Here is a 23,995-nt window from a genome sequence, read left to right as displayed (position 1 = left end):
TCTTGTTTTTTTGTTGTTTATCAGGTAACTTTTTGTTGTCGCCTTCCGCGAGGCTCGACAATTCGTTGCTTGTCTTACATTTAATTACAAATTGCATTGGCACTGTTTATACACAATTTTCTTATGTTTTCTTTACGACATTTCTCATTACAGAGGAGCAGGAACGTGTGCAGAAGAAGACATTCACTAATTGGATTAATTCATACCTATTGAAGGTGAGTTGTTGTGTCTCTCTCAATGTCTTCGTATCAGTTCAATCGATGCGAAGCACAATTTTTATCTACATTCTCTGGCCGTGAGATTTGCATATCGATTGCAAATTAGTCAAGAGCAATAAAATTGAAAAAAAAAAAAAAACGTGCGAAATCGTGGCCCGACCCTGAAATATAGCTTGTGTTTTCTTTTTCGCAAAAATTGAATTGCGTGCTAAATTTTTAATTAATAAATAAAATGAAATGATTTGATTCTGTTGAGGACGTAGCCAAGATACGATTTACCCAATTGTCAATTGGCCAATGCCAAGTGCAGTTAGAACTGCAACCGTCTTCTAGCCCACTTTCACCTCGCCAACGTACGTATATGTATATCCTTTCTAATTTAAACACCTAACAGCGCCAATTTGGCCATCCAGTCCATTCACTTTGGTAATTGCCGAGACAGCTCAGACAATTTACAGCTGCCAACTGAGAAGCGTTTAAAACAAGTGGTCTGACAACTTGGTATAGTTAATGCAGTTTTGAGATATACAGATATATTAGCACTAATTAAGATATTTAGAGAAGGCTATAATATACTAGAGATATAGACAGACTTTTTGGTTGATATTGCCTGTAATATATAGGTATTATGTATATACTTTTTGTATGATGAATTTTTATAAAGAACACTAAGATTTAACCGCTGATTGCAATAGATATCATCTGATTTATATTAAAGCTTTGTCATTACGCCCTCTTTCACACACCCTTCATTAAAAATCTTTTTAATAATTTCTATAGCCTGTTTGAAGTTTTTTTTAGGCATGACACAGCACATTGATGCACTCATGATATTAGGAATGCAATATTATGAGCAAGGTTGCTAAATGCAAAGTAAATAAAAATGTTTAGCTACGCTCAGCCGACAGCATAATACTCGCTCAAAGCTCAAAAAGAATAAAATTATATATAGTGAAACAAATAAATATTTTGGGGTTTTGCCTGGCATATATTCGTAGGGTATATTTTGTTTTCCTTCATACAAATAGATGAACAAACAGCAAGACAGAAATTTTAGTAAACCAATATATTCTTTTCACTTGCTAAGCAAAATAAAAGCGGTTCGTTCCACGGTTCATATTCAATGCATAAAACAAGTTTTAGACATCTCAAAATCGTTGATATCTTACTTTATTGATCAAAATATACAAAATGAATTATTCAATTTGAAATTTATATTCAAAAAATAAATATTTCTACAAAAAAAATAAAATTGTGTAAATTGGAAGTTTCAGCCAAAATTGGAATTTACCAAAAAAAAGGTTGAGTCAAACATCCACGTTAGGCTGATTTATATTTATGCTTTATGGCTGGACAAAACTTTATTTATATAAGTATAAATATGAATTAATAATATGGCAGCTCATTTAATATAGCTTCATTCCATTCAGATTATAAAGCCAAATTGTCATTGCAGGTATTAGTCTGCGTGTCGACTAAGACGGTTTGCAGCCTCAGCTGTATACCTGTTCCCAGCTGTTGATCCAACAAACCTTAATGACAGCGCTAACGCAAATTTGTTTAAATTTTAGTGGACCCTCAATAAATTAAAAGTGAATTATACTGCACTGCACATACCCACAACTACAACAACAACAACAACAACAAATTGAGTTAAAGCGAATCATGCTCGTGCCTGGCTATTGAGCTGTCAGCCGGAGGCTGAAAAAAAAAACGGCCAGATTCATGCCGAAATATGTCGGCAACTGGGAATGTGACAGGCGTGTGATGCTTGCTATTGTTATTGTCATTGTTGTGGTTGCTTTTGAGCAGCGCATGAATTAGTTAATAAATTTTAATCAAATCCCGTGAACAATGACCACAGTGCGTATTCGGGTCGTCCACTGAATGAATGACTGACTGAGTGACTTACTAACTGACTGAGTGAGTGAATATGTGAGTGAGGGAGAATGACATAACTGGTTCACCTTGTACTGAAATAGTTACAAAAATGAAAAAACTTGAATTTGGTCGAGGGACACGCCCATTTGTAGGCAGTCTTTACAAATTGTAGGCCCCAAAGAAGAAATAGAAGTACTAACTAATATCTGGCAGCCAAGACGGATACACTCGCGCTGCTAGGCGTAAATTGACAGCTGCTCAATATGTTAGGCAAATACAATCTCAATAAATTACTTTTAGTTAGCGCATCGACAATAGACAGCATTCTGCCCGGGCATCGACAATTTCATGTTTTACTCTCGATGAAATGTGCTAATCAAGTGTTGTTGTGCAATTGCAAAAAAAAAAAAAATAATAAGAAAAGTAGTCAGAAATGAAATGAAATAAGCAAACATTGAACAAATTGTTGCCGTTGTTGTTGTTGTTGTTTCGCATATTAAATGATTCATTTGCATATTGCATAACGGACCCAGCTCAACAACTCTGCAATTGGCTGAAATATGACTTCAATCAATGATCTCATGAACTGCCCACGCCTATTTTATTTAAAGGTTTCCCCATTTCCTTGACACGTCTGCAATAAATTTTAGTGTTGCCAACTTTTTAGCTAACGAAAATTTCGCTGAATAGGAAGGAATAACATGTTTTGGCTTTTTAAAAGCTATATTTCAGATATAATAAATAAGATTTGATTTGTGTATATGTAGCTATGTCCTAGATTTTTTTGATTACCGTTCAAGTCATCATCATTTTTAGCTGTTTAATTGTAGAAATAAGTAATCAAAATCTTGTTGTACACAGCTAAAAACTTGTCTAACATTAATCAAAACTGGACGAAGTACGCAATTCCATTTTGCTGTCAGAAAAGAGGCTTACACTTTATTTACAATCATTTTTAATGTTTATTTGTTATAAAAGTTTATTTAAACAACTTAAGCATACCTCCTGATTGATATTGAATCATAACCTACTTGATAGGCTTAATATATTATATATAGTTGTAACATAAAAATTTCCAAATTTTCTCAGAGTCTATAGTCTACTGCTAGGTGAACTCTGATCCGCATTGATGGATCTACTCAACTAGACTCAAAAATCCTTATGGGCTTTATAGCAGATAAACAGCTCAGAGCTAGCTAATTGTTAAGGAATATAATACGTGTAATCGCCTTCAGAATATATATAGTATTAGCTTTTTTATAGCTTTTTATTATAGAAATATATATCGATATTTATAAGTCTAGACTTGTACTCAGCTTTTCCAGAAATCACACCAGATATTTCAGACGCAGAAATTCGTAGCTTTTTTCTTGAGCTTTTCAATGCTATATGCCAGTTAATAGGCTGAAAAGGAAAGGTGCTTGGCTCAGCACTGGCTGTCTGTATCTGCGACTCCTTTTATTGCCAGTCACTTTTGTCGATTTGAGCGCTTTACGACTATGGCCGGCTTTCCGGCTGCGCCTTATCGAGTACCCGCAATCCCCGCACTGGCATGCAGAGCCCGAAGAACTGGTTTTTATGGCCGGCCGGCAAAATGTTGTAGTACATGTGCTCAAGCGCAAGCGATACACAAAAAAAAAAAAAAAATAAATAAAATAAAGAAATGCCGGCTCACGTCTGCAGATTGAAGTTGTATTAAAAGATAACACATTAGAGACCACAGACAACGTATCTCTCGCTCTCAGTGGAGTGCTCTACGGAAAAGTGCATTAAATCAACGTTCGCCAGCCCGAAAGTAAGTCAGTGGGCGTTGCATATTGTTGCGTGGGCAGCCCATGGATTGTGTGTTGTGCGGACTAATGGCAGCAGCTGCCACTGCCACTGCCACTACCAAGTCGATGTAAGCCAGGCTAAGTCTTCTGGCCGGGCCACACATGCAACGGAATTGCTGCTGTCATTAATGCAGCATTGTTGCTCCACTCAGCTCCCAGCACCATTTTTTTTTTGCTGTCGCTTGTTGTCTTTCGTTATTCGTTATTCTTTATAGGCCAACGCATGTCTGGCTATGAACTTGGCTTGCACGTAGCCATTTCTTGAGCATTTTGCATGCCTTGAACCACACTCGCACTCCATGTTGCCATTGGGCTTTGCGGAATTTCTCGCATTGGCAAATTCCATGAACGTCTTAGGTGCGTGCCTACCAGTTGACTTTAAGTTATTCCTAGAAAGAACGCACAGTAGACAATGGCAAAGAGCTATAGAAAAACAAACAAGAATGGTTTGTCTACCCAGATGCCAGCTCCCTGAACCTCTTAGATGCTACCTATTTATATTCGACCAGGGTTCAGTCTCGTAAACAAAATATGTAGGAGGCGTGCGACATTTATTTTTATGCCCAACAAATATTGTGCTACCAATATTTATTGACTAAGATATATAGCCATAGAAAATACTTTTCAAATATAAATATAGCTTTGAGCCTCAGCTTATGTGTCTATTATTTTTCAGTCGAGAATATGGCTATTGGTATTTCCTATACCAATTTCGTGCAGCTAAAAACATTTTAATATGTGTATAAGTATATTATTTGTAGATTATCTGAATTTAAACTTTTATTTCGAATACATTTATATTTGATTGAAATTTCATGTTGTATATTCAGCAAAGAGGAAAAGAGTGCTTATGTAGGAGATACTATGAGCGAGGAAACGTTCAAGTTTTGTAATTCTGATAAATTCAATTTACTTCAAAAATCCATCCAGATATTCGCACTCTTAAAACCAACTTCATATGCCCAATAAACATAAAGAATCAACAATAATTTTTAATAGCTTATTGTAAGCTAAAAGTTAGCAAGAACATGACAAGACAAAAAGCTGTTATAAAAGTTTGACATGATTGCCAGACAACACTATAAATTCTGTTGAGAAGTGCAAAGAGAGGCGTTATTGCTGCGAAACGAGCGGAAATACTGAAATTGAATTCGCATTGTATACAGCATAGTTTCTTAAATAGTTGCACCAACTCTCCGGCCAAACAGCTCGAAATAGACAAAACTTTTGCCGTCATTTGCATGTCCGCAACAGTTGAGGCCAAGTTTTCACAAACTATTTGCCTTGATATAGGTGAAGTCGAGCATGCTATGCAGCCGAGGCTCAATTAAATTGTAAGCTCAAATGATAATAGCTGTTCGGTCATGATTTCTTTAGTTTTACGTTTTCGATTGTGGTCGTTGCCATTTCCGTCGTTATGCCATTAACTTAAATTGCAATCTTAGCGGTGAATCCGGCTTAAATGGTCGCGCGTGCCACTCGACAATTTGTCTGGCGAGGCAAGAGTTAAATAAATGAGCGCCGTGCTCAGATATATCAAGAATTTAAATTAATTGAATGTGATTTACGTTAATTATTTAGCTAGACTTCTGGGCATATCTTGGCGACAAATTTGTCTGCTGCAATTAATTAATTAGACGAAAAGGCAAAAGTGTTTTCAGCATTTGGCGCTTCATAAATTATATTGATTGAGTCATGCATATGCTAGTCATATATCTATATGCATATACGTATATATATACTTCTATATATATATTGCTGTATATTCATTATGCACACAGTTAATGTGCTCATAAAAAGCCCATTAAATGTTGCAGCCAAAGGCACTTCAAAGTCGGTGTTGACGTCTGTCTATTTCGCTTTAGTACTCATTAAATACTGCAGTTATGTGTTAACTCTTATAAATGTACATATATTACGATTGTAAAAGTTTTCCAATATTTTTCAATATAGCTAAATTTAGTGGATTATGGAGCTCATTTTAATCAACTATTTAAATTTGATATTGTTAAATTTATTTGTGAATTCATTTTGTTATGCAACATGTTACATTCATACGGTATTTCACATTAGAAATGCTCCTAAAAATGATCCCTATTGTTGAACACATTTCAAAATGGTAAAACAGGGTTTTGTATTTATTGTTTTTGTTGTGTGTAATGTACATATTTCATATTTCTATACATAAATAGTGCACAATTTTAATTCGTTTGGATAATATTCCAATAAAAATAAGACATGTATTTTAAGTTCTTCACCCAGTTACAACTGAAGAACAATAATTCCAGGGTATTATAAATAAGTTTCATCTCTTTATTTATTTCAATTTATTTGTTTTCGTATTTTAAATTCTATTACCACCTGGCTTTTTATTAAGGTTATACTACCTAATTTCTCTAGAAATAACTCCAATTGCCATTCCTTCCTATCAGTTAGACTTGCTAAAAGTACGGAATTTAAAAATTTGATACAAAATTAAATTTTTATAAAATGAATACAATTTTTATCAAGTAAATATCATGTATTTTACTTTAATGCCAAAATCTATTCTCCTTTTGCAGCGTGTTCCACCGCTTCGTATTGATGATTTAATCAATGATTTACGCGATGGCACGAAACTCATCGCACTGCTCGAAGTGCTGTCCGGCGAACGCTTGCCCGTGGAGAAGGGCCGCGTCCTGAGGCGTCCACATTTCCTTAGCAATGCGAATACGGCTTTGCAATTTCTAGCCAGCAAACGTATCAAATTAGTCAATATTAATCCCGCAGATCTGGTGGATGGGAGACCACCAGTTGTGTTGGGTCTGATATGGACGATTATATTGTACTTCCAGGTAAGCATTTCAGTACTGATTTAAGCAGCTAAAACATTTCACTCTCAACACAAGGTGCACGGTTTTTTTTTTTCATAAAAAAATTGAAGCACTTGAACAAAAATAAAAACAATTACTAATTGGTTGCTTGCGGTCCATTTTGTCACCCCTAATTTCGACCACCAACTTATCAAGCACCAAATAGCTATTCACAATGCTAATTATCTAAATGTAATTAACCCTATATATCTTCTTTTTTGTATTTTATTTAAAAAATAATTGAAAAAAAATTAATTTCTAATAAAAAAAAAAAAAAAAAAAACAAGCTTCGTAAAAAGAGGCGGAAAAACTTAGTTGTAGTTATAAATTATGCGCCACAGGTAGGTTGAACTCGTTGTAAACAGTTGTTGGTGTGTTGTCTATGCGTAACCCTATCTCATTTTCGATCATTAAACTCTTAAGTTGGTAGTCTCAATTATTAAAGCACCTCAAACTTATGATTTGATCATTAAGTGTCGCTGCTGCCTCTATCACGTATATCTATCTCTAATATTGACTACTTTCACAGATCGAGGAGAATAGCCGCAACCTAGAATATTTGGGTCATGGTATTGGCGGTTCGGTTAGCTCGCTCGACAGTGTTGGCAATCATAAGGCTGGCGGTGATCTAAGAGCTGAGAAATGGAAGCAAGGTGCCAAGAAAACGCTACTCAATTGGGTAACGAATGCCTTGCCAAAGTGAGTATATAAATTACTAGATTCCAATTGAGATTATGATACATATCGAACTTTTGCAGAGACAGTGGTGTAGAGGTTAAGGATTTCGGCGCTAGCTGGAGAGATGGCGTCGCTTTCCTCGCACTTATCGATGCTATTAAAGCGAATCTGGTTAATTTAGCTGAGCTAAAGAAGACCAGCAATCGTCAGCGTTTGGAAACAGCTTTCGATGTGGCCGAAAGCAAATTGGGCATCGCCAAAATTTTGGACGCTGAGGATGTGGACGTACCCAAACCGGATGAGAAGAGTATAATGACATATGTGGCGCAATTCTTGCACAAGTATCCCGAACCAAAGGTGTGTATAAATTTGATTACATGAATGAATGAATTATAGGGTATGGTCTATGTCAGACGAGTGCAATGTCAATCCTAAGCTCCGCTGACTAAGACCTTAATTTATATATAAACTAGATAAGCCCTGCAGTTGTAGCTCATTCACATTACAAATTTGAACTAATTAAAATGATATATTTTCCAGGGTGCATCCCGTGACGAGTCGCATGTGCAACAAGAAGTGGACGAATTGCGTCGTTTCCTGTTGGAGAAGACCACCGAATACGAGCCGATGGTCATGATGAGTTCGTTCCCACGTGATTTTAGTGAATATCTGTTGGCACGTTCTGAAGTTGATGCACACTTGCCTGCTTATAACCGACTCAAGCAACTGATTGAGAGCCAGAGCGGTTTTCTGCAGGTCTCACGTCAATCGTGGGATGAGATTAACGAGCTGTGGCAGCGTCTACAATACCAGATGATGTACTGGCTCTGGCTATTGGACGCCGAGCTGCCCGGCGATTTTGGTGCTGTGGGCAAATGGCTGGCCGAGGCCGAGAAATTGCTCATGGACAACGATATACCGAATGCGATGAATGAGGAAACAGCCGCTGTGATTAGTAGAAAGCTGGAGGAGCACAAGCTGTTCTTTGCCGATCTGCCACGCATTGTGGCCATGTTCGACAATGCCAAGCGCTCGCCGCTGGCCCAACAGGTGCCGCTGGAGCAGCTGCGCAACATGGAGCGTCGCCTGCAAGAGGTGGGCCCCAGGGCCGCGGAGCGCCGAATTCGCATGAAATTCCTCGAGCACAAATGTTGCCTGATTGCCTTCCTCAATTTGGTGGAGAACAAGATGCGTGGCTGGACCGGCAAGTACGGGCCCGAGGAGAAGGTCGCCCACCAGCTGGAGCAATACAAGAACTTCGTCTCACGCAACAAGATCTTCCAGGAGTTCCAGAAGGCATTCGTCGATATGCAACAAGTGGTCGAGGAGTACAAACGTGACGGCAATGTGGCCCGCAAGGACATCAATGAAATCGATCGCTTTATGTATGAGACCGAGGAGCGCTGGAAGCGTGTCTCCATGGAGCTGAAGTGCTGTCAAAATTCCCTCGAGGAGGTAGTCAATTGTTGGCGCAACTGGAATCAATTGGCGCCCAGCTGCGAGGAGTGGCTGCTGCTGGCCGAACAGAAACTGAATCAGAGCGAAGACGATCGCTTGGAGTTCTTCCAGGACATAACTGTGTGGAAGGATAAATTCGATGCTTTGGCCAATGCTGCAAACTATTTGATTGCCTCCTGCGAGGAGCCAATTGCTCAGCAGCTGCGTCAACGTCATGGCGCCCTAGCTGAGCGCTTCGAGCGTCTCTTCGCCAATACCAAGCAATATATGCATGCTGGCGACATCATACGCTCACGCCAGGAATACAAATCGGGCATTGAGAAGCTCTCCAAGTGGCTGCGTGGTGCCGAGAGCATCCTGGATCAGCGTCAAGTGCTGGGCAACAGCGAGCAAATCCGTCGCTACGGCGAGCAGCTGCAGCAGCTGGCCAGCGAAATCGACGACAACGAGGAACTGTTTAAGAACATCAGTCGCACCTTCCAGTCGCTCATTCAGGATCTGTCGCGCGACGAGGTCGACAAAATGATGAAGCTGCTCAAGCAGGAGAAGGAATCGCTGGTGCGCATACGCGGCCAACTGCCCGCCAAGCTGCATCTGTTCCATCAGCTGCAGATACAGCAGGAGTCGCTGGAAGCGGGCCAAAAGGAAATCCACCAATGGCTAAACGAGGCCGAACAGCTGCTGGGCACCCACAATCTGGCCGGAGGACGCGAATCTATCAATGAGCAGCTGCACAAGCACAAGACCTACTTCTCGCGCACCGTCTACTATCGCTCCATGCTGGAGAGCAAGAACAAGGTGTTCCAGAATTTGGTTAAGGCTGTCTCGGCCGATGATAAAATCGACACGGCACCAGCCGCACAGCAAATGCAACAGCTAAACGAACGCTTCAACTATGTCATACAGAATGCCGGCAAATGGGAGCAACGCTTGGAGGACGCTGCCGGCGGCTGGAGCAAGTTCAAGGATAACGAACGTGTTGTCAACGAATGGCTGACACAGGCCGAGTCGATGCTCGTAGAGAAGCACATTGAGTCGAAGACAACAATTGAGACTCAAAAGTATTTCTTCGAACAAGTCAACGATCGCTGGATGAACGATCTGGTGCAATCGGCCCAGCAGCTGCTGAACACTCTGCCTAGCCAGGAGCAACCGGCTGTGGTGCAAAGTGTGGAGCAGCTGCAGTCGCGCTGGAAGAATGTGCTTGCCCAGGCGCCGTTGCATCTGCTCAAGCTGGAATTCCGTCTGGATGAGAACGCGTTCTATCAGTCCCTGAAGGATGTTGAGAAGGAGCTACAGCTGGAGCAACAGGCTCTGAATCGTAACGAGGATGTCGATTCCATCCTGCAGCGCAATCAGCAATTCTTGGTGCAACAGGACACTGTGCCACGCCTGGAGAAATGTCTGCAGAATATGCAGCGCTTGGCCCAGGCGCACAGGCAACAGCAGCCCGGCGACTTTAGTCTGGATCAGGCCTACGATAATGCCAAGGCCCAGTGGCAAATTATGTCCAATAAATTGGCCGACATGCGCCAGACACTGCAGCAAATACCAGCTCAATGGCAGGGCTACCATCTGAAGTTCGATGAGATGATCAACTGGATGAACAGCGTGGATCAGAGCCTTAAGAACATTGTTAACGAGGTCAACACCATGGAGGAGTTTGAAAAGGAGAAGGTCGTTTTCCAGGTGAGTTCAATGCTAATCGATTAGAGATACCTGAATATATAAATATATATAAATGCCAACATTTATTCTGCTTGCATGCAGCTGAGGGAACTAGTGGTAAAAAAATTGTTTTTTGCTAAAATAAATATATAATATAAATTTCTTTTCTGAATGATGGCACTAATCGAATATTTCTCATTGTAGAAAATCTGCCAGGATGCAGATAACAAACGTGAGGACATGAAGTGGCTGGTCAAAACGCTAGACTCTCTGCTCAGCTATGCCACCGAAGACGAGGCAAATCTGGAGCAAAAGAAGCTGGAAGATCTAATTGCACGCTACAAGAACCTTATACCCACCATTGAGATAACAATGGTCAAGACCGAGGTGTTCTCCAAATGCTATACATATCGTCGCGAAGTGCACGAAGTTGTTTGCCTGCTGACCAAGGTCAAGGATCAAACGGCCAATATTCCAGCGCCCGAAAGTCTGGACCGTGTTAATCGCCTAATTGAGGAGCAACAGTATGCCATCAATCAGCTCGATCATCAGCGGCCACACATCATGTCCATGCTGCAACGTGGACGTGATCTCAGCAAGGATGTGCACGCCCCAGCCTTTGTCAATGCCGAGGTGAAAAATCTGGAGACCGGCTGGAATCAAGCTTATACCGAAACCGCAGATAAGCTGCAAGCGCTCAAGGGCACTCAGGCAGTGTGGAGCGAGTTTGTCGACCAGAAGAACGATATCTTCTCCATGCTGCAAACCGCTGAGACAGAGCTGCGCGCTCTTACCCCACTCCAGACGGATCCCAAGAATGTCAGTCAAGATCTGAAGTCGAAGCGTGATCTGAATGTGCAGCTGCAGCAGGCATCGCATCAATTGTTGCCCAAGCTGCATGCCCTGAAATCGGAGCTGGCGCCGCTAGCCGCTGCCGATAAACGTCCCATACTCGAGAAGGAGGTCACTGAGGTAGAGAAGATGTTCTTCAATACCATGGAGCACGTCAAAGATCGTGTGGGCTACCTGGAGGACTACAGTGCCAAGTGGAATAACTATAAGACGCGTCTAGCCGAGCTGCAGGAATGGGCCAACAAGGTAGCACCCAAGAACATTGAAGCCCTCCAATCCGAGGATCTGACGCCGGAGGAGCGCGTTGTCAAGGTGCAGTCCTTCAAGCGTGTGCTCGGCGAGCGCATGAAACAGCTGGATCTACTGGCCGCTGATGCATCGGAGCTGGCACCCAAAGAGGGCAACATCGCCGAAGCGAAACGACTTAAGGGTGAAATCTCCAAGCTGCAGGAAGTGCTCAGTGCCATCAATCGCAATGTGGATCATCAGGCACAGGCCGTGCAGGAGGATCTGATCAACTGGCAGCAATTCCAGGCCGGATTGCAACAGATCAAGCCCGCTGTGGAGCAAAGCGAAGTCAAGGTAAATAATATAGTTCCTAAACCTATTACACTTGATGAAGCCGTTGCCTTGCAACAAAATGCCAAACAATTTGAAACACACTGCCTGGAGCAATTGGACAAACTCCATGGCATATCAAACATCAGTCATAAAATGTTATGCAAAACCAATGCCCCCGATGAGTTAGATGCCATGCACTCCCGCTGGACAGCGGTCCATGAAAACGCGAAACAGGCGAGCGCCAAGCTCGAAAAGCTCGTCGCCAATTGGAAGTCCTTCGATGGCGATGCAGCCAAATTGGAGGATTGGATTGATCAGGGTGCACAGCAGATGGGTAAGCGTCCGGCTGTGCTAAACACTCCGCACATCGACAAGCTCGAAAAGGAGCTGGTCAAGCTAAAGTCCTTCAACAATGAGATATCTCAGCAGCAGGCCAAGCTGGTCGCTCTTGGCCAAAATGCCGATCAAATCAGTTTGCATCTGGCGCCAGAGGGCGCTGTAGCTGTCAAGGATCGCGTCAATAATATGAAGGGTAAATTGCAGAAGTTGTCAGAGGCTACACGCGGCAACATCAACGAGGTCTCCGATGCGATTATTTCGCGTCAAGACTTCAATGCCAAATTGGTCAACTTCTCCAACTGGATGGAACAGTTGCGCAATCAGGTTACACAGGTCGAGGAAATCAATCCGGAGCGTGTCGAGACCAGTTTGCATGTCATCCATGCATTGCTGCAGGAGCATGCCGACAAGAAGCCCAGTTTCAATGCCATCTACGATGAGGTCAAGCAACTGGCACTGGGCGCGACTCCAGAGGAGTCTAATGCACTGAATGATGCGTATACCGCCCTTGTGGTGAACTACCAGAACTTGGAGTCGAACATGCTGCAAAAGAAGGCCGCATTAGAGAAGTGGACCGAGCTTTTGGGCTGGAAACATGATACTGAATCGCACTTGAACTACTTGAAGCATCAATTGGAAAAGCCCGAGGGACCCTCTGTTGAGGAGCTAAAGAAGGCCATCGATGAAATCGATCATCTGGGTCAGGGTCTGAGCTACTGGAAGGGACAAGCCAAGGAAATCGATGAGAATCCAGCCATACAACTACGTGATGCACTGTCTCGTCGACCACTGATCGCCACACAGATCGTTAATGATCTGGAAAACAAGTTGGAAAATCTGAAACTCCGTTCGCAGAATCAACAGCAACAGCTGCAGCAGATGACTGTGCGCAAAGACAAGTTCCATGCACTGGAGCACAACTTTGGTCAGGCACTGCAGGAGAATCGCGAAAAGCTCGACCAAATCCTCAAACAGCATCCCAATTTGAATAACATAGATCAAATCATTGCCGATCTTGTGGCGCTGAATGATGCGCTTAAATATCAGGCAGATCTTAAGGATCGCATTCACGACGAGGGTTCTCTTTTGATGCGTGAGGATATTGCCAGTATGCCGGCCATTCAGGAGAGTCTCCTGGTGTTGGATAAGAACTACGATTCGCTGCAAAATGAAATAGCTGATCGCATCCAAAAATATAATCTCATCAGTCAGGCCTTGCGGGAGTACGCCGAGTCCAAGGACAAGTTCTCCAAGGAACTCAAGAAAGCCGAAGACTTGTTCAATGCCATACCCCAACAGCCAGGCGATGAAACCGCCCTGCATCAGGCGTCTGAGAAGACACGTAAGACCATGGAGCAGCTACGCAAATCCAAGATGAATCTCGATGAACTCGAACGCCGCGGCAACAATGTGGCTAAATTGTTCACAGCCATTGGTGAGCCGGTGCCCCAAGAGGTGCAGCAAGAGGTTGCCGCTGCCAAGCAGCAATGGCAGGACCTGCACGACAAGACGGCCAAGAATGCGCATGTCTACGAGACTGAAGCAGTCATTTGGTCTCAAATTGAGGACGCCAAAAAGGATCTGCTACCTTGGCTCTCGGAAACCAATCAGGGTCTTTGCGATGCTGCCGATAATTCAATTGAAATCGAATTCGGACCTATGCGTCTAAGCAAATATCGCAACGAGCTGCCTTCTTATCAAGCCCTTAAAGATACAATCCTTGAGAAGACCAACGATTTGATCAAGATCAACAATGGACAAGAGATACCCGCCTTGAGTGCACTCAATCAGCTGCTGAATGAACAATTTGCCGAGGTAAGCAACAATGCCGAGCGCCTGAGCGCCGTCACCACATCGTTTGCGGATCAGGAACAGGAGCTACGTCGACGCAGTAAGGTAGCCGGCGAGCAGGTGAGCAAGCTGCGCGAACAGCTGATCAAATGCGACGATATGTCTGGCGATAACAACAAGATCATGGAACGATTGCTGCAATGCCGTGCACTGCGCGCTCAGCTGGATCAAAGTGGCAACGAAATCGAAAATATCAAACAAAATGTGGATGAACTGCGTAATTTATATCCCACATTCAATGAGTCCATCATACCCAAGGAGCTGAACAATGTGCAGAAACGGTACGAGGGCGTCGATCTCTATGCCAAGAAGATTGAGAGCTCATTGCTGCAGTTCCTCAAGAAGTTCCACGCGGACAAGGTAGGCATGCTGAAGCGTCTCATTGCCACACAGCGCGAGAAGGTCGCATGGTGTCAGCCAGAGTCGACAAGTGACAAATACAATCTGGATGTAAAGAAGTCCTCGCTGCAGGAGGTCAGCAAGAGCATTGACGACTGCAAGGCGCGTCATGCTGAAACACTAAGATCCCTCGAGATGCTGAAGGCCGTGGAAACTCCAGAAAACCTGGCCGAGTTGAATGCCGATGCTGAGCTCATGGGCAAGGAAATGCAAGCGTTGCAGGACAGCTTTGATCGCATCAAGGACATCCTGGATGAGAACGTTGATCTCTGGACACAGTATGAGCAATCAAACGAGCAAATCTCCAACTGGCTGCGGGATGTGGAAGGTCGCGTTAAGGCGGAGACCAGCAGCCAGGTGAATCTGCCCGAGGTGGCGCAGAAGTTGCAGGAGCTGGCCATACTACAGCAGGATGTGCTCGCCCATGAGCCAATTATCAACAATTTGGAGCGTACGTCACAGCAGCTGATCGAAAAGAATCCAGAGGCGCGTATTGGACAGTTCGTTACGCATTTGGTGCAGCGCTACCAAACCGTTGCCAAGAGCCTTGGCGGACACATTGACAAAATACGCAATGCACAGCTGTCGAATGCCAACTTTGCCAAGGCATCGAAAGATTTTAACGAATGGTTCGGCGATGCCAAGATTGAGTTCCAGGAACTGGCGCGCATGGGATCTCCAGGCTCTTCGTCAGCTACGGCCCAACAATTGCAGACCATCAAGAACTATCTGAAGACCTTCGACAATGGTCAACTATTGCTAAACAATGCTGTCGATATTGGTGAAGGACTTTATCCAGTCGTCTCGCCTGAGAATCGCGAACGCATTCGAGCGGATCTACGTCAAATGCGTGAGAAATACGATTATTTGCGCGACGAGGCCAATGCGTTGATGCAGCAGGTTGAGGGCGTGCTCATACAAAAGACATCCATTGAGGAGAGTTATACTCAGGTGTCGCACTACCTGAACGAGTCCAAGGCTAAGGTGACTGCAGCCGATGAACTCTATCCCACACTGGCAGCCAAGAAAGCAGCTCTTCAAAACTATAAAACGCAATTGCAGGAAATCACATTGCACAAGAATGCGCTGAAGCAGTTGCACGATAAGGCGGTAACACTATGCGACGATGAATCAGAGCGTAAAACGGATGAATCCATTCAGGAATATAATACGCTATCGAAGCAGATTTCGGACCGCATCAATACCGTAGGCAATCAAGTGTCCCAGCATGAAGCTTATGATCAGGTGCTGGAGAAGGCGCAGGATTGGCTCAACACCATCAAATCGGAGGCAATCGATATTTTGAATGAAACCACATTCGAGAAGGAGGGCGCCGAGGAGAAATTAATTGTCGTTGAGAATTTGCTGCAGCATAAGCCCGAGGGTGACTCCATTTTCGAGACATGCCACAATCTGTTGCAGACGGTGCTGAAACAAACCCATCCCAATGGTCATCCGGCGCTGCTGAAGGGCTTTGAGGAGCCGAAAAATGCATGGGAAGAGTTCATGTCGCTCTGCCAGGACTCGCAAGTGAAGCTCAAGCAGCTCTGCTCCAAGTGGGATGAGTTCGATTCTATTATCGATGAGCTCGACAATTGGATGAAGAATGTTGAGGCTGTGGTAAAGAATCAGAGTCTGAAGAGCACTGCCGAAGCTAAGAATGCTCATTTGAAGCAACTGCAAGAGAGTGCCAAGGATATTGAACGTCGCGGCGTAGCTATAAATCAGCTGATGGATCAGGGACGAGAAATTGAAGGGGAAACCGATTTGAATTTGAAACTTTCTCGCTTAAACACGCGCTATCAGACACTGAAGAACCTGTGCAAGGAATCAATAGCGAAGTACGTAAACTACGTCAAGGATCACGACAGTTTTGACGCGGACTATGATAAATTTAAGCAGGATTTGCAAAACTGCGCCAACGAGCTGGCGAAGACCAATGAAATCGTTGGTGATCAGAGCGTATTGCAGGATCAGCAAAACAAATTACGTGAGATGTCTGACAAGCGCATTGTAGACTCCACTGTGTTCGAGAGTCTGATTGATCGCGGTGAGAAGCTGTACGGCCACACGAGTCCTGAGGGTCGTGAGATCATACGTCAACAGCTGCGATCCCTGCGCACTTTGTGGGACAACTACACGGATGATCTGAACTCGGCTACGCATAAGATTGATCAATGTCTGCTACAATTTAATGAGTTCACCATAGCTCAAGATCAGCTAACCAAGTGGCTCAAGGATGTAGACAAGGCCATGCAGAGCCATACGGAACCGAAAACAACGCTCCAGGAGAAACGCGCTCAGCTGCAGAATCACAAGCTGTTGCATCAAGAGATCACCACACACAATGTGCTCGTTGATAATGTATGCGACAAGGCGCAAATCTTAGTGGATCAAATAAAGGACAACTCCCTGAACGTTTATCTGCAGTCGATCAAGCAGCTATTCCAGAACATTGTGCAAAAGTCCGATGAAATACTGCAGAATCTGGAGAGCTGCGTGCAGAAGCACAGCGAGTTAAATAATGCATTGAGCTCTGCTAAGACATGGATCTCGAATGAGAAGGCCAAACTGCTGGAATGCGATGATTCCTACGGCGAAAAGGCAGATATAAAGCGTAAAATTGAAACCCTTGGCCAATTGGCACAAAATAAACCCCAGGCGATGAAAATAATAAGCGAAATACGTGCGCAATTTGAGACCGTGAAACCCGCCACCTCCGAGAAGGGCATTGAGGTGCTTGAGAAGGAAATCGATGAGCTGGAAACAACAATGAAGAGTCACTTTGATGACATCGAAGGCATCGAGGGCAAGCAAAAAGATGTACTCTCACAGTGGGATACATTTGAGCAGAATCTGGAAGAGCTCACCAAATGGTGTCGCAACGCTGAGGCCGTGTTCCGTGAGCAGCAGCTGAAGTCAACGCTGCATGAGAAGGTCGAGCAAATGGATAAATACAAAATACAGAGGGAGCTCATACTGCAAAAGGAGAAGGAAATCGACGCCTTTGGCGATACGGCACATGCTTTGCTCAACAACTGCGGTGCAGATCGCCTGAAGACGTTGACAACGCAAATCACAAATCGTTATCAACTGCTGCAGGTGTTGAGCAAAGAGGTGGTCAATCGCTGGTCCAATCTGGTGGACGATCATCAGTTCTATCAGGACAAGTATAACGAGGTGGACTTGTGGCTGCAGCCGATTGAGACGCAGCTGGAAAAGGCACTCAAGGATGAGCCCACACAAAGCTCCAATATACTGCAGGTTTTACTTTCGGAACGGGAGCAGGCTGAGATCTTGTTTGGTGCATTGAATGCTGCCGGCGAAAAGGCTTTGCCCGAGACATCGACCCAGGGCAGAGAGAAGATTCGCAAGGACTTGCGTGACATACGCGATCGTTGGGATAAACTGGACGAAGGCATTCGTAATTTGGAGAAACGCCAAGAGGCACAATCCGTACAGCTATCCAGCTACCAAGATATACTGACTCAAACAGTCAACTGGTTGGATCAGGTTGAAAAGTTGCTGCACAACGAGAACCCGGCGAGCTGGACCAGTGCACAGGAAATTCGCTCCAAGCTGTATAAATACAAGGCGACCAATCAGGACATCAATTCGCACAAGCGCATTGTCGAGGCTGTCAATGAGAAGGCAGCAGCTCTACTGAGTAGCGCCGCCCCAGCCAACGCTGATGAGATCGCCAAATCTGTGGCTGATATTAACAAGCGCTATGAACAAGTTGGCCAGGATTGTGCTAAGCTGGTAACAGATCTCGATGCAGCATTCGAGGTATATCAGCAGTTCAGTGAGCTGCAGAAAGCACAACAGGATTATCAAAAGAACCTGTGGGATCGCCTGACCGGCTACTCGGACTATTCGGGCAACAAGGCTGCGTTGCAAGCGCGTCTCCAAAAGATCAATGAAATTCAGGATGCTCTACCAGAGGGTGTTGCCAAGCTGAAAGCACTTGAGGAACACATCGAGCAGCATGCGGGCAGCATACCAGCTCGCTCTAAGGAAGCCATGACACGTGATTTGGCCAATTTGCATGCCGATTTCGAAAAGTTCGGTGGATCACTGAGCGATGTGAAGAGCGGGCTAGAGAATCGATTGCAGCAATGGAACGACTATGAAATCGATTTGGATCGCTTGATCAACTGGCTGGGTGAAGCTGAGAATACGCTCAAGAACTACAACCTAAAGAACTCGTTTGAGGAAAAGGAGGAGCAGCTGAATCGCTTCCAGTCTATGGCTCAGACTCTGCGCCAGAACGAAGCGGACTTTGAGAAAATGAAGGATGACACCTCAGAGTTGGTGCAAAGCTCGGGCGAGACGAGAATCGCTGTCAATGTGCAACAAGTTTCATCACGTTTCCAGTCCATCCAAGCAACTGCAAAGGAAATACTCAAGAAATGCGAACAAGCTGTTCAGGATCATTCCCATTTCAACGAGAAGTACAAGCAATGCGCTGACCTCTTGGCCAATGCACAGGCACGCTACGATGACTGCAGCGATTTGTCTACGGTGGCATCACGCGATGATCTGCTCAAGAAACAGCTGATCATCCAGGAGCTGCTGGCACAGCAGCCCACGGCAACACAGCTGCTGAATAGCACCGTAGAGCTGGGTGAAAAGTGTTACAGCTCCACAGCCACCGAAGGACGTGAGGCCATACGCAGTCAACTGAATGATCTTACCTTCGATCAGCTGTTCGATAATATTGCCAGTACTGCTCGCAAGATACAGGATAAGATTGCCAAATGGTCTGGTTTTGATGAGACCGCTGACAGTCTGAAGAGCTGGCTAGACAATGTGGAGCGCGAACTGCCAGCTGAGATTGAGCTGATGACCACGCTGGATGAGAAACGCAACAAGCTGCAGGCCTATCGTGATGTGCTGAATGATATCTCCAATCATCAAGTGGAAGTTGGCAATCTGCACGAGATCGCAGCTAATTTGCCCGAGAAAACTGAGCATGTGGATCAGATTCTAAAGGATATCACAGATCGTTTTGGCAAACTGCAAAAGCGCGCCCAGGGCTATGTGGAACGGTATGAGGGCATTGTGAGTGCTCATCAGCAATACTCCAAGGCTGTCATGGATGCACAGGAGTTCATTGATGCCACTCTGAATACTGTGAACTACTGGGGTGATCTGGATTTGGAGCAAACCTCTTTGCATACCAATCTAGATCGGCTGAAGAACCTGAAGGCCAGTCTGGCCGACGAGTTTCCACGCGTGGATCAAGTCCGAGCGCTGGGCGAGAAGGTAATACCCGGCACCGTTGATGTGGGTCAAGTGAATATCAAATCCCAGATCGATACAACACAACAGGAATGGGAAGGTCTGCTGGCAGCCATTGGCTCAACTATCGAAGCTATTGAGGCACGCCTGCAACAGTGGTCGGAGTATGAGCAGCTACGTGATCAGTGCTTGGCCTGGATTCGGGACACCGACAACGAGTTGCATGCCATCGACCTCAAGGAGGATCTGCCCAAGAAGCGTGCCCAGTTAGATACACTGAAGGCACTGCAAGGTGATGTGCGTGCCAAGGAATTGGAAGTGGATAATGTTACGGAGAAGGCGCAAACCTTGCTGAAGGGACCCAGCACAACTCGTTCGTCTGGCCCCGAATTGGTTACCAAATATCAGCAAATCTTCCACAAAGTCAAGGACTTGAATAATCGCTGGCAGCAATATGTCAGCTCTCACGAAGACTTCGATAACTCCATCAGCGAGTGCGCATCGTGGATAAATGGCATTAAGGAGAAATTGGACTACTGTTCGGACATGTCGTCGATGAGTCAAAAGGAACTCGACAAGAAACTGGCCACCATCCAAGATGTGATTCTGCTCAAGGACGAGGGATCTGCACGAGTGCTGAAAATCTTGGAGCAGGCTCAGCATGTGCTTGCAAATACCGCACCCAATGGCCACGAGGCCATTAACAAGGAGTTGTCAGAGTTGCAGGATCTTTGGTCTGGCATTGCTCTGCGTATTATGGACGTCAAGGCTAATCTTGATGATTCCATCACGCAATGGTCTGGATTCCTGGATCAAGTACAAAATGTGCGCAAGTTCAACGAATGGCTGGATGCATTGCTCAAGGAATTGGGTGAGCATCAGACAACCATGACGGAGAAACGCGCCCAGCTGGATCGTGTCAAGTCCACGGAGGAGAAGGTTCGCGTGGAAAAAATCGATGTGGATTCTCTGAAGATTCAGGCTAAGGAAATGATTGCCAGCGGCCAACAGAGCCAAGCGGCCTTCCAGGCACAAAAAGTGCTGGACACATTCGATGAGCTATTTGCCAAGACCCAGAAATTATTGTCGGATCGCCAGGATCAGTACAGAGATCATCGTCTATTCAAGGAAGCGTACGATGACCTTGTCAGCTGGATAAGTCGAGCACGTGAGAAATTCCCCGCACTGAAACAGAGCAGCCTCAGCGACAAGCTGGCCATTGAGAATGCCGTGCAGGCCACCGAAGCTCTGCTCAATAAACAGGCCCAGGGCGAACTTCTAGTTGAGCATTTGGTGCACACTGGTGAGGTGGTTCTGGCAAGTACATCGACGCAGGGCCAAGAGATCATACGCAATGATATACGCGCACTACGTGATAGCTTCGAAAGTTTGTTCCGTGAGATCAATCAGCAGAAAGAGAACTTGGAAGTTACCATGGTGCAATGGCGCGCATATAAAGAGGAGTATGAACGTCTCATGGAATGGCTACAACAGATCGATATACTTGTCAAGAACCATAAGCTGAACCTCTGTCCCAATCTGCCCGACAAGGAGAAACAGGTGGCCGATATGCGTGAGGTGATGTCTCGCTTGGAAAAGGGCAAGGATGACATTGATAAGTTCAATGCCTCCGCTGCGGGTCTGCTCAAATCGCATCTGGATAGCTATGTGAACAATCAGCTTAGACATTTGGGCTCCATGTATCAGGTACAGGTTAATTTGGCCAAGGATGTGCTGAAGAAGGTCGAAACGAATCGCGATCAGCATCGCGAATACGATGCGAATATGAAGTCGGCCAGGGATTGGATAGCGAATGCCAAGCAAACTATTCAATCTGCTGGCGATGGAGCTGGCTCGAAGGAGGCGCTTCAACGTCGCCTCGAGCAAATCCAGGACTTGATACGCAATCGTGAATATGGCCAAAATCTGGTGCACACAGCCATCAATAATGGCGAGAAGATTATTCGTAATACGCGCTCCGATGGACGCGATGCCATTAACAGCGAAATGAAGGAGCTGCAAACCGATTGGGATCGCCTGGTCAAGAAAATGTCCACCGCCAAAGTGCAGCTAGAGACGAATCTGTTGCAATGGGCTGACTACAGCTCCAGCTATACGCAGCTGCAGCAATGGATCACCGACCGAGAGGCCAAGCTGCAACAGGCGTGCGAGCAAAAGATTATCAAGTCGCAGCGTGGACAGCCAGGTCTCAGCAGTGGGCTGAGCGAACGCAAGGCCAATCTGCGCCAGACCAACAACATTGTCCAGGATATTGTCTCGTTTGAGCCCATGATACAGTCGGTGACCTCGAAGGCCTCTGATTTGCAACAGGGCGCACCGGCTACAGAAATCTCCGATAAGTACGAGAATCTGACCAAACAGGCCAAGGATCTGTATGCCAAGCAAAAGAATACCATCGATAGCTACCAGGCGTTGATCGATGCAGGCAATGAGTTTGCCACCTGGTTACGCAATGCCAAGGAAAGACTGAGCAAATGCTCCGAGCCAACGGGCGATAAGCAAGCCTTAGCCGAGAAGACGCATCAGCTTAAGATTCTGCAGGGTGAAGTACCCGAGGGCTCCACAAAGCTACAAAATGCATTGGCTCAGGGTGAGATTGCTTGCCGCACAGCAGAGCCCGAGGATTGCGCAATCATTGAACAGGAAGTCGCACTTCTACAGGAGGAGTTCGATGCCTATGTGGAAGCACTGAACAAGGCCAAGGATTACCTGGAAGTGGGCATTGTCAAGTGGTCGGACTACCAAGATCAGTATACCGAGGCGCTCGAATGGCTTACCAAGACGGAAGCCCTCGTTCAGTCCTACAACAAGCTGCAGGACAGCCTGACCCAAAAGAAGGTGGTGCTGGAGCAATTCCAGGGACATCTACAAACTCTGTTCGACTGGCAGAAGACACTCGATCATCTGAACATGAAGGCTCAGGTTCTGCTCGAGACCTGCTCCGACACTCGCATCAGCAATGCCATCATGCAGCTGACCACCAAATACAACGCTCTATTGACGCTGGCCAAGGAGGTTATGCGACGCTTGGAGCTGCACTACCAGGAGCATCAACAACACCATTCGCTCTACGAGGAATGCCAGTCCTGGATTGAGAATACTCGCGAAAAGCTCGCCGAATGCGAGCAAATACCCGGCACATTGAACGAGGTGCAAATCAAATTGAATACGGTCAAGAATTTGCGGCAAGGCTTTGAAACGGGACAGAACAAGCTGCGCTATCTGCTGGAGCTTAAGGAGAAGGTCATTATGAACACCGAGCAGAATGGCGCAGCTAAGATTCAAGAGGATACCGAATCCCTCAAGCAGGACTTTGATAAGCTGCTTGTGGATCTGAACGATGTGCGCCAGAAGTTGGCCAATCGTCTGTCCCAGCTGGAGGAGATCTTCAAATTGTACAAGATTCTGCTCGAGTGGCTGGAGGACATTGAGCCCAGCGTCAAGGCCAGCGAGGAGTATTTGAATGACTTGAGCGAAAAGCGTGCAGCGCTGGAGAAATTCCGCGTCACACAGCGCGACATCAATGGACACAACGATATTGTGGAGAAGATCAATGTACGGCTGCGCGAGGACAATAGCTTGGACAAGGATGACTTTGCGCCTGGTCTGAACAAATTCGATGAGCTGCAAGCGCAAGTTAACAAGATCATCGAATCGCTCGAGAACCAAGTGAACAATCACGAGAAATACAAGCAGGCCTACAATGAGCTACAGGACTGGCTACGCCGCACACGCATCGAAGTGGAGCAATGCGCCGATTGTCATGGCGAAAAGGATCAGGTGGAGGAGCGTCTGAATCGCCTGGGCGATATACAGGCAGCCTCCATGGAGGGCAAATCACTGCTCGATGCCTGCGAGGAGCTCAGCCAGGCGGTGATCGCTACCAGTGGCAGCGAGGGTCAGGACAATGTGGTCCAAGAGATCAAGCATCTGAATGGAGAATGGGAAACGCTGCAGGCTCTATCGCGAGATGCGCGCAGCGGCCTGGAGACCTGTCTGGCCGCCTGGGAGACATTCCTGCAAAAGTTCAACAAAATAAATTTGTGGATTGTAACAATGAGCAAGCGCGTTGCCAAATCACAGGAAGCCGATAATAAAACCACCGAAGATTTGGTCAATGCTAAGGTAAGCAACAAGTCTC

At 45.4% G+C, this 23,995-nt stretch overlaps 1 protein-coding gene across 26 annotated transcripts in view; it reads left to right on the top strand.

The window, feature by feature from the left end:
• Window positions 1-23,995, top strand: part of Msp300 (Muscle-specific protein 300 kDa) — a 122,089-nt gene that overhangs the window by 27,776 nt on the left and 70,318 nt on the right. For 25 of the 26 annotated variants that reach the window (XM_089463473.1, XM_018001584.2, XM_018001591.2 and 22 more), the window contains 6 exons: window positions 154-215; window positions 6,493-6,765; window positions 7,313-7,482; window positions 7,542-7,818; window positions 8,002-10,608; window positions 10,792-23,979. In XM_089463473.1, the coding sequence (XP_089319599.1) occupies window positions 154-215; window positions 6,493-6,765; window positions 7,313-7,482; window positions 7,542-7,818; window positions 8,002-10,608; window positions 10,792-23,979 (16,577 nt within the window). The remainder of the gene's footprint in view (window positions 1-153; window positions 216-6,492; window positions 6,766-7,312; window positions 7,483-7,541; window positions 7,819-8,001; window positions 10,609-10,791; window positions 23,980-23,995) is intronic. The other variant, XM_089463478.1, reaches the window with a different exon arrangement.

This window comes from Drosophila arizonae, chromosome 3 (assembly GCF_054131065.1).
Source record: "Drosophila arizonae isolate 15081-1271.41 chromosome 3, UAZ_ARI_1.0, whole genome shotgun sequence".
Taxonomy (NCBI): domain Eukaryota; kingdom Metazoa; phylum Arthropoda; class Insecta; order Diptera; family Drosophilidae; genus Drosophila; species Drosophila arizonae.
Note: the sequence above shows the minus strand (reverse complement) of the source record. Positions and strands in the feature narration are given on the sequence as shown.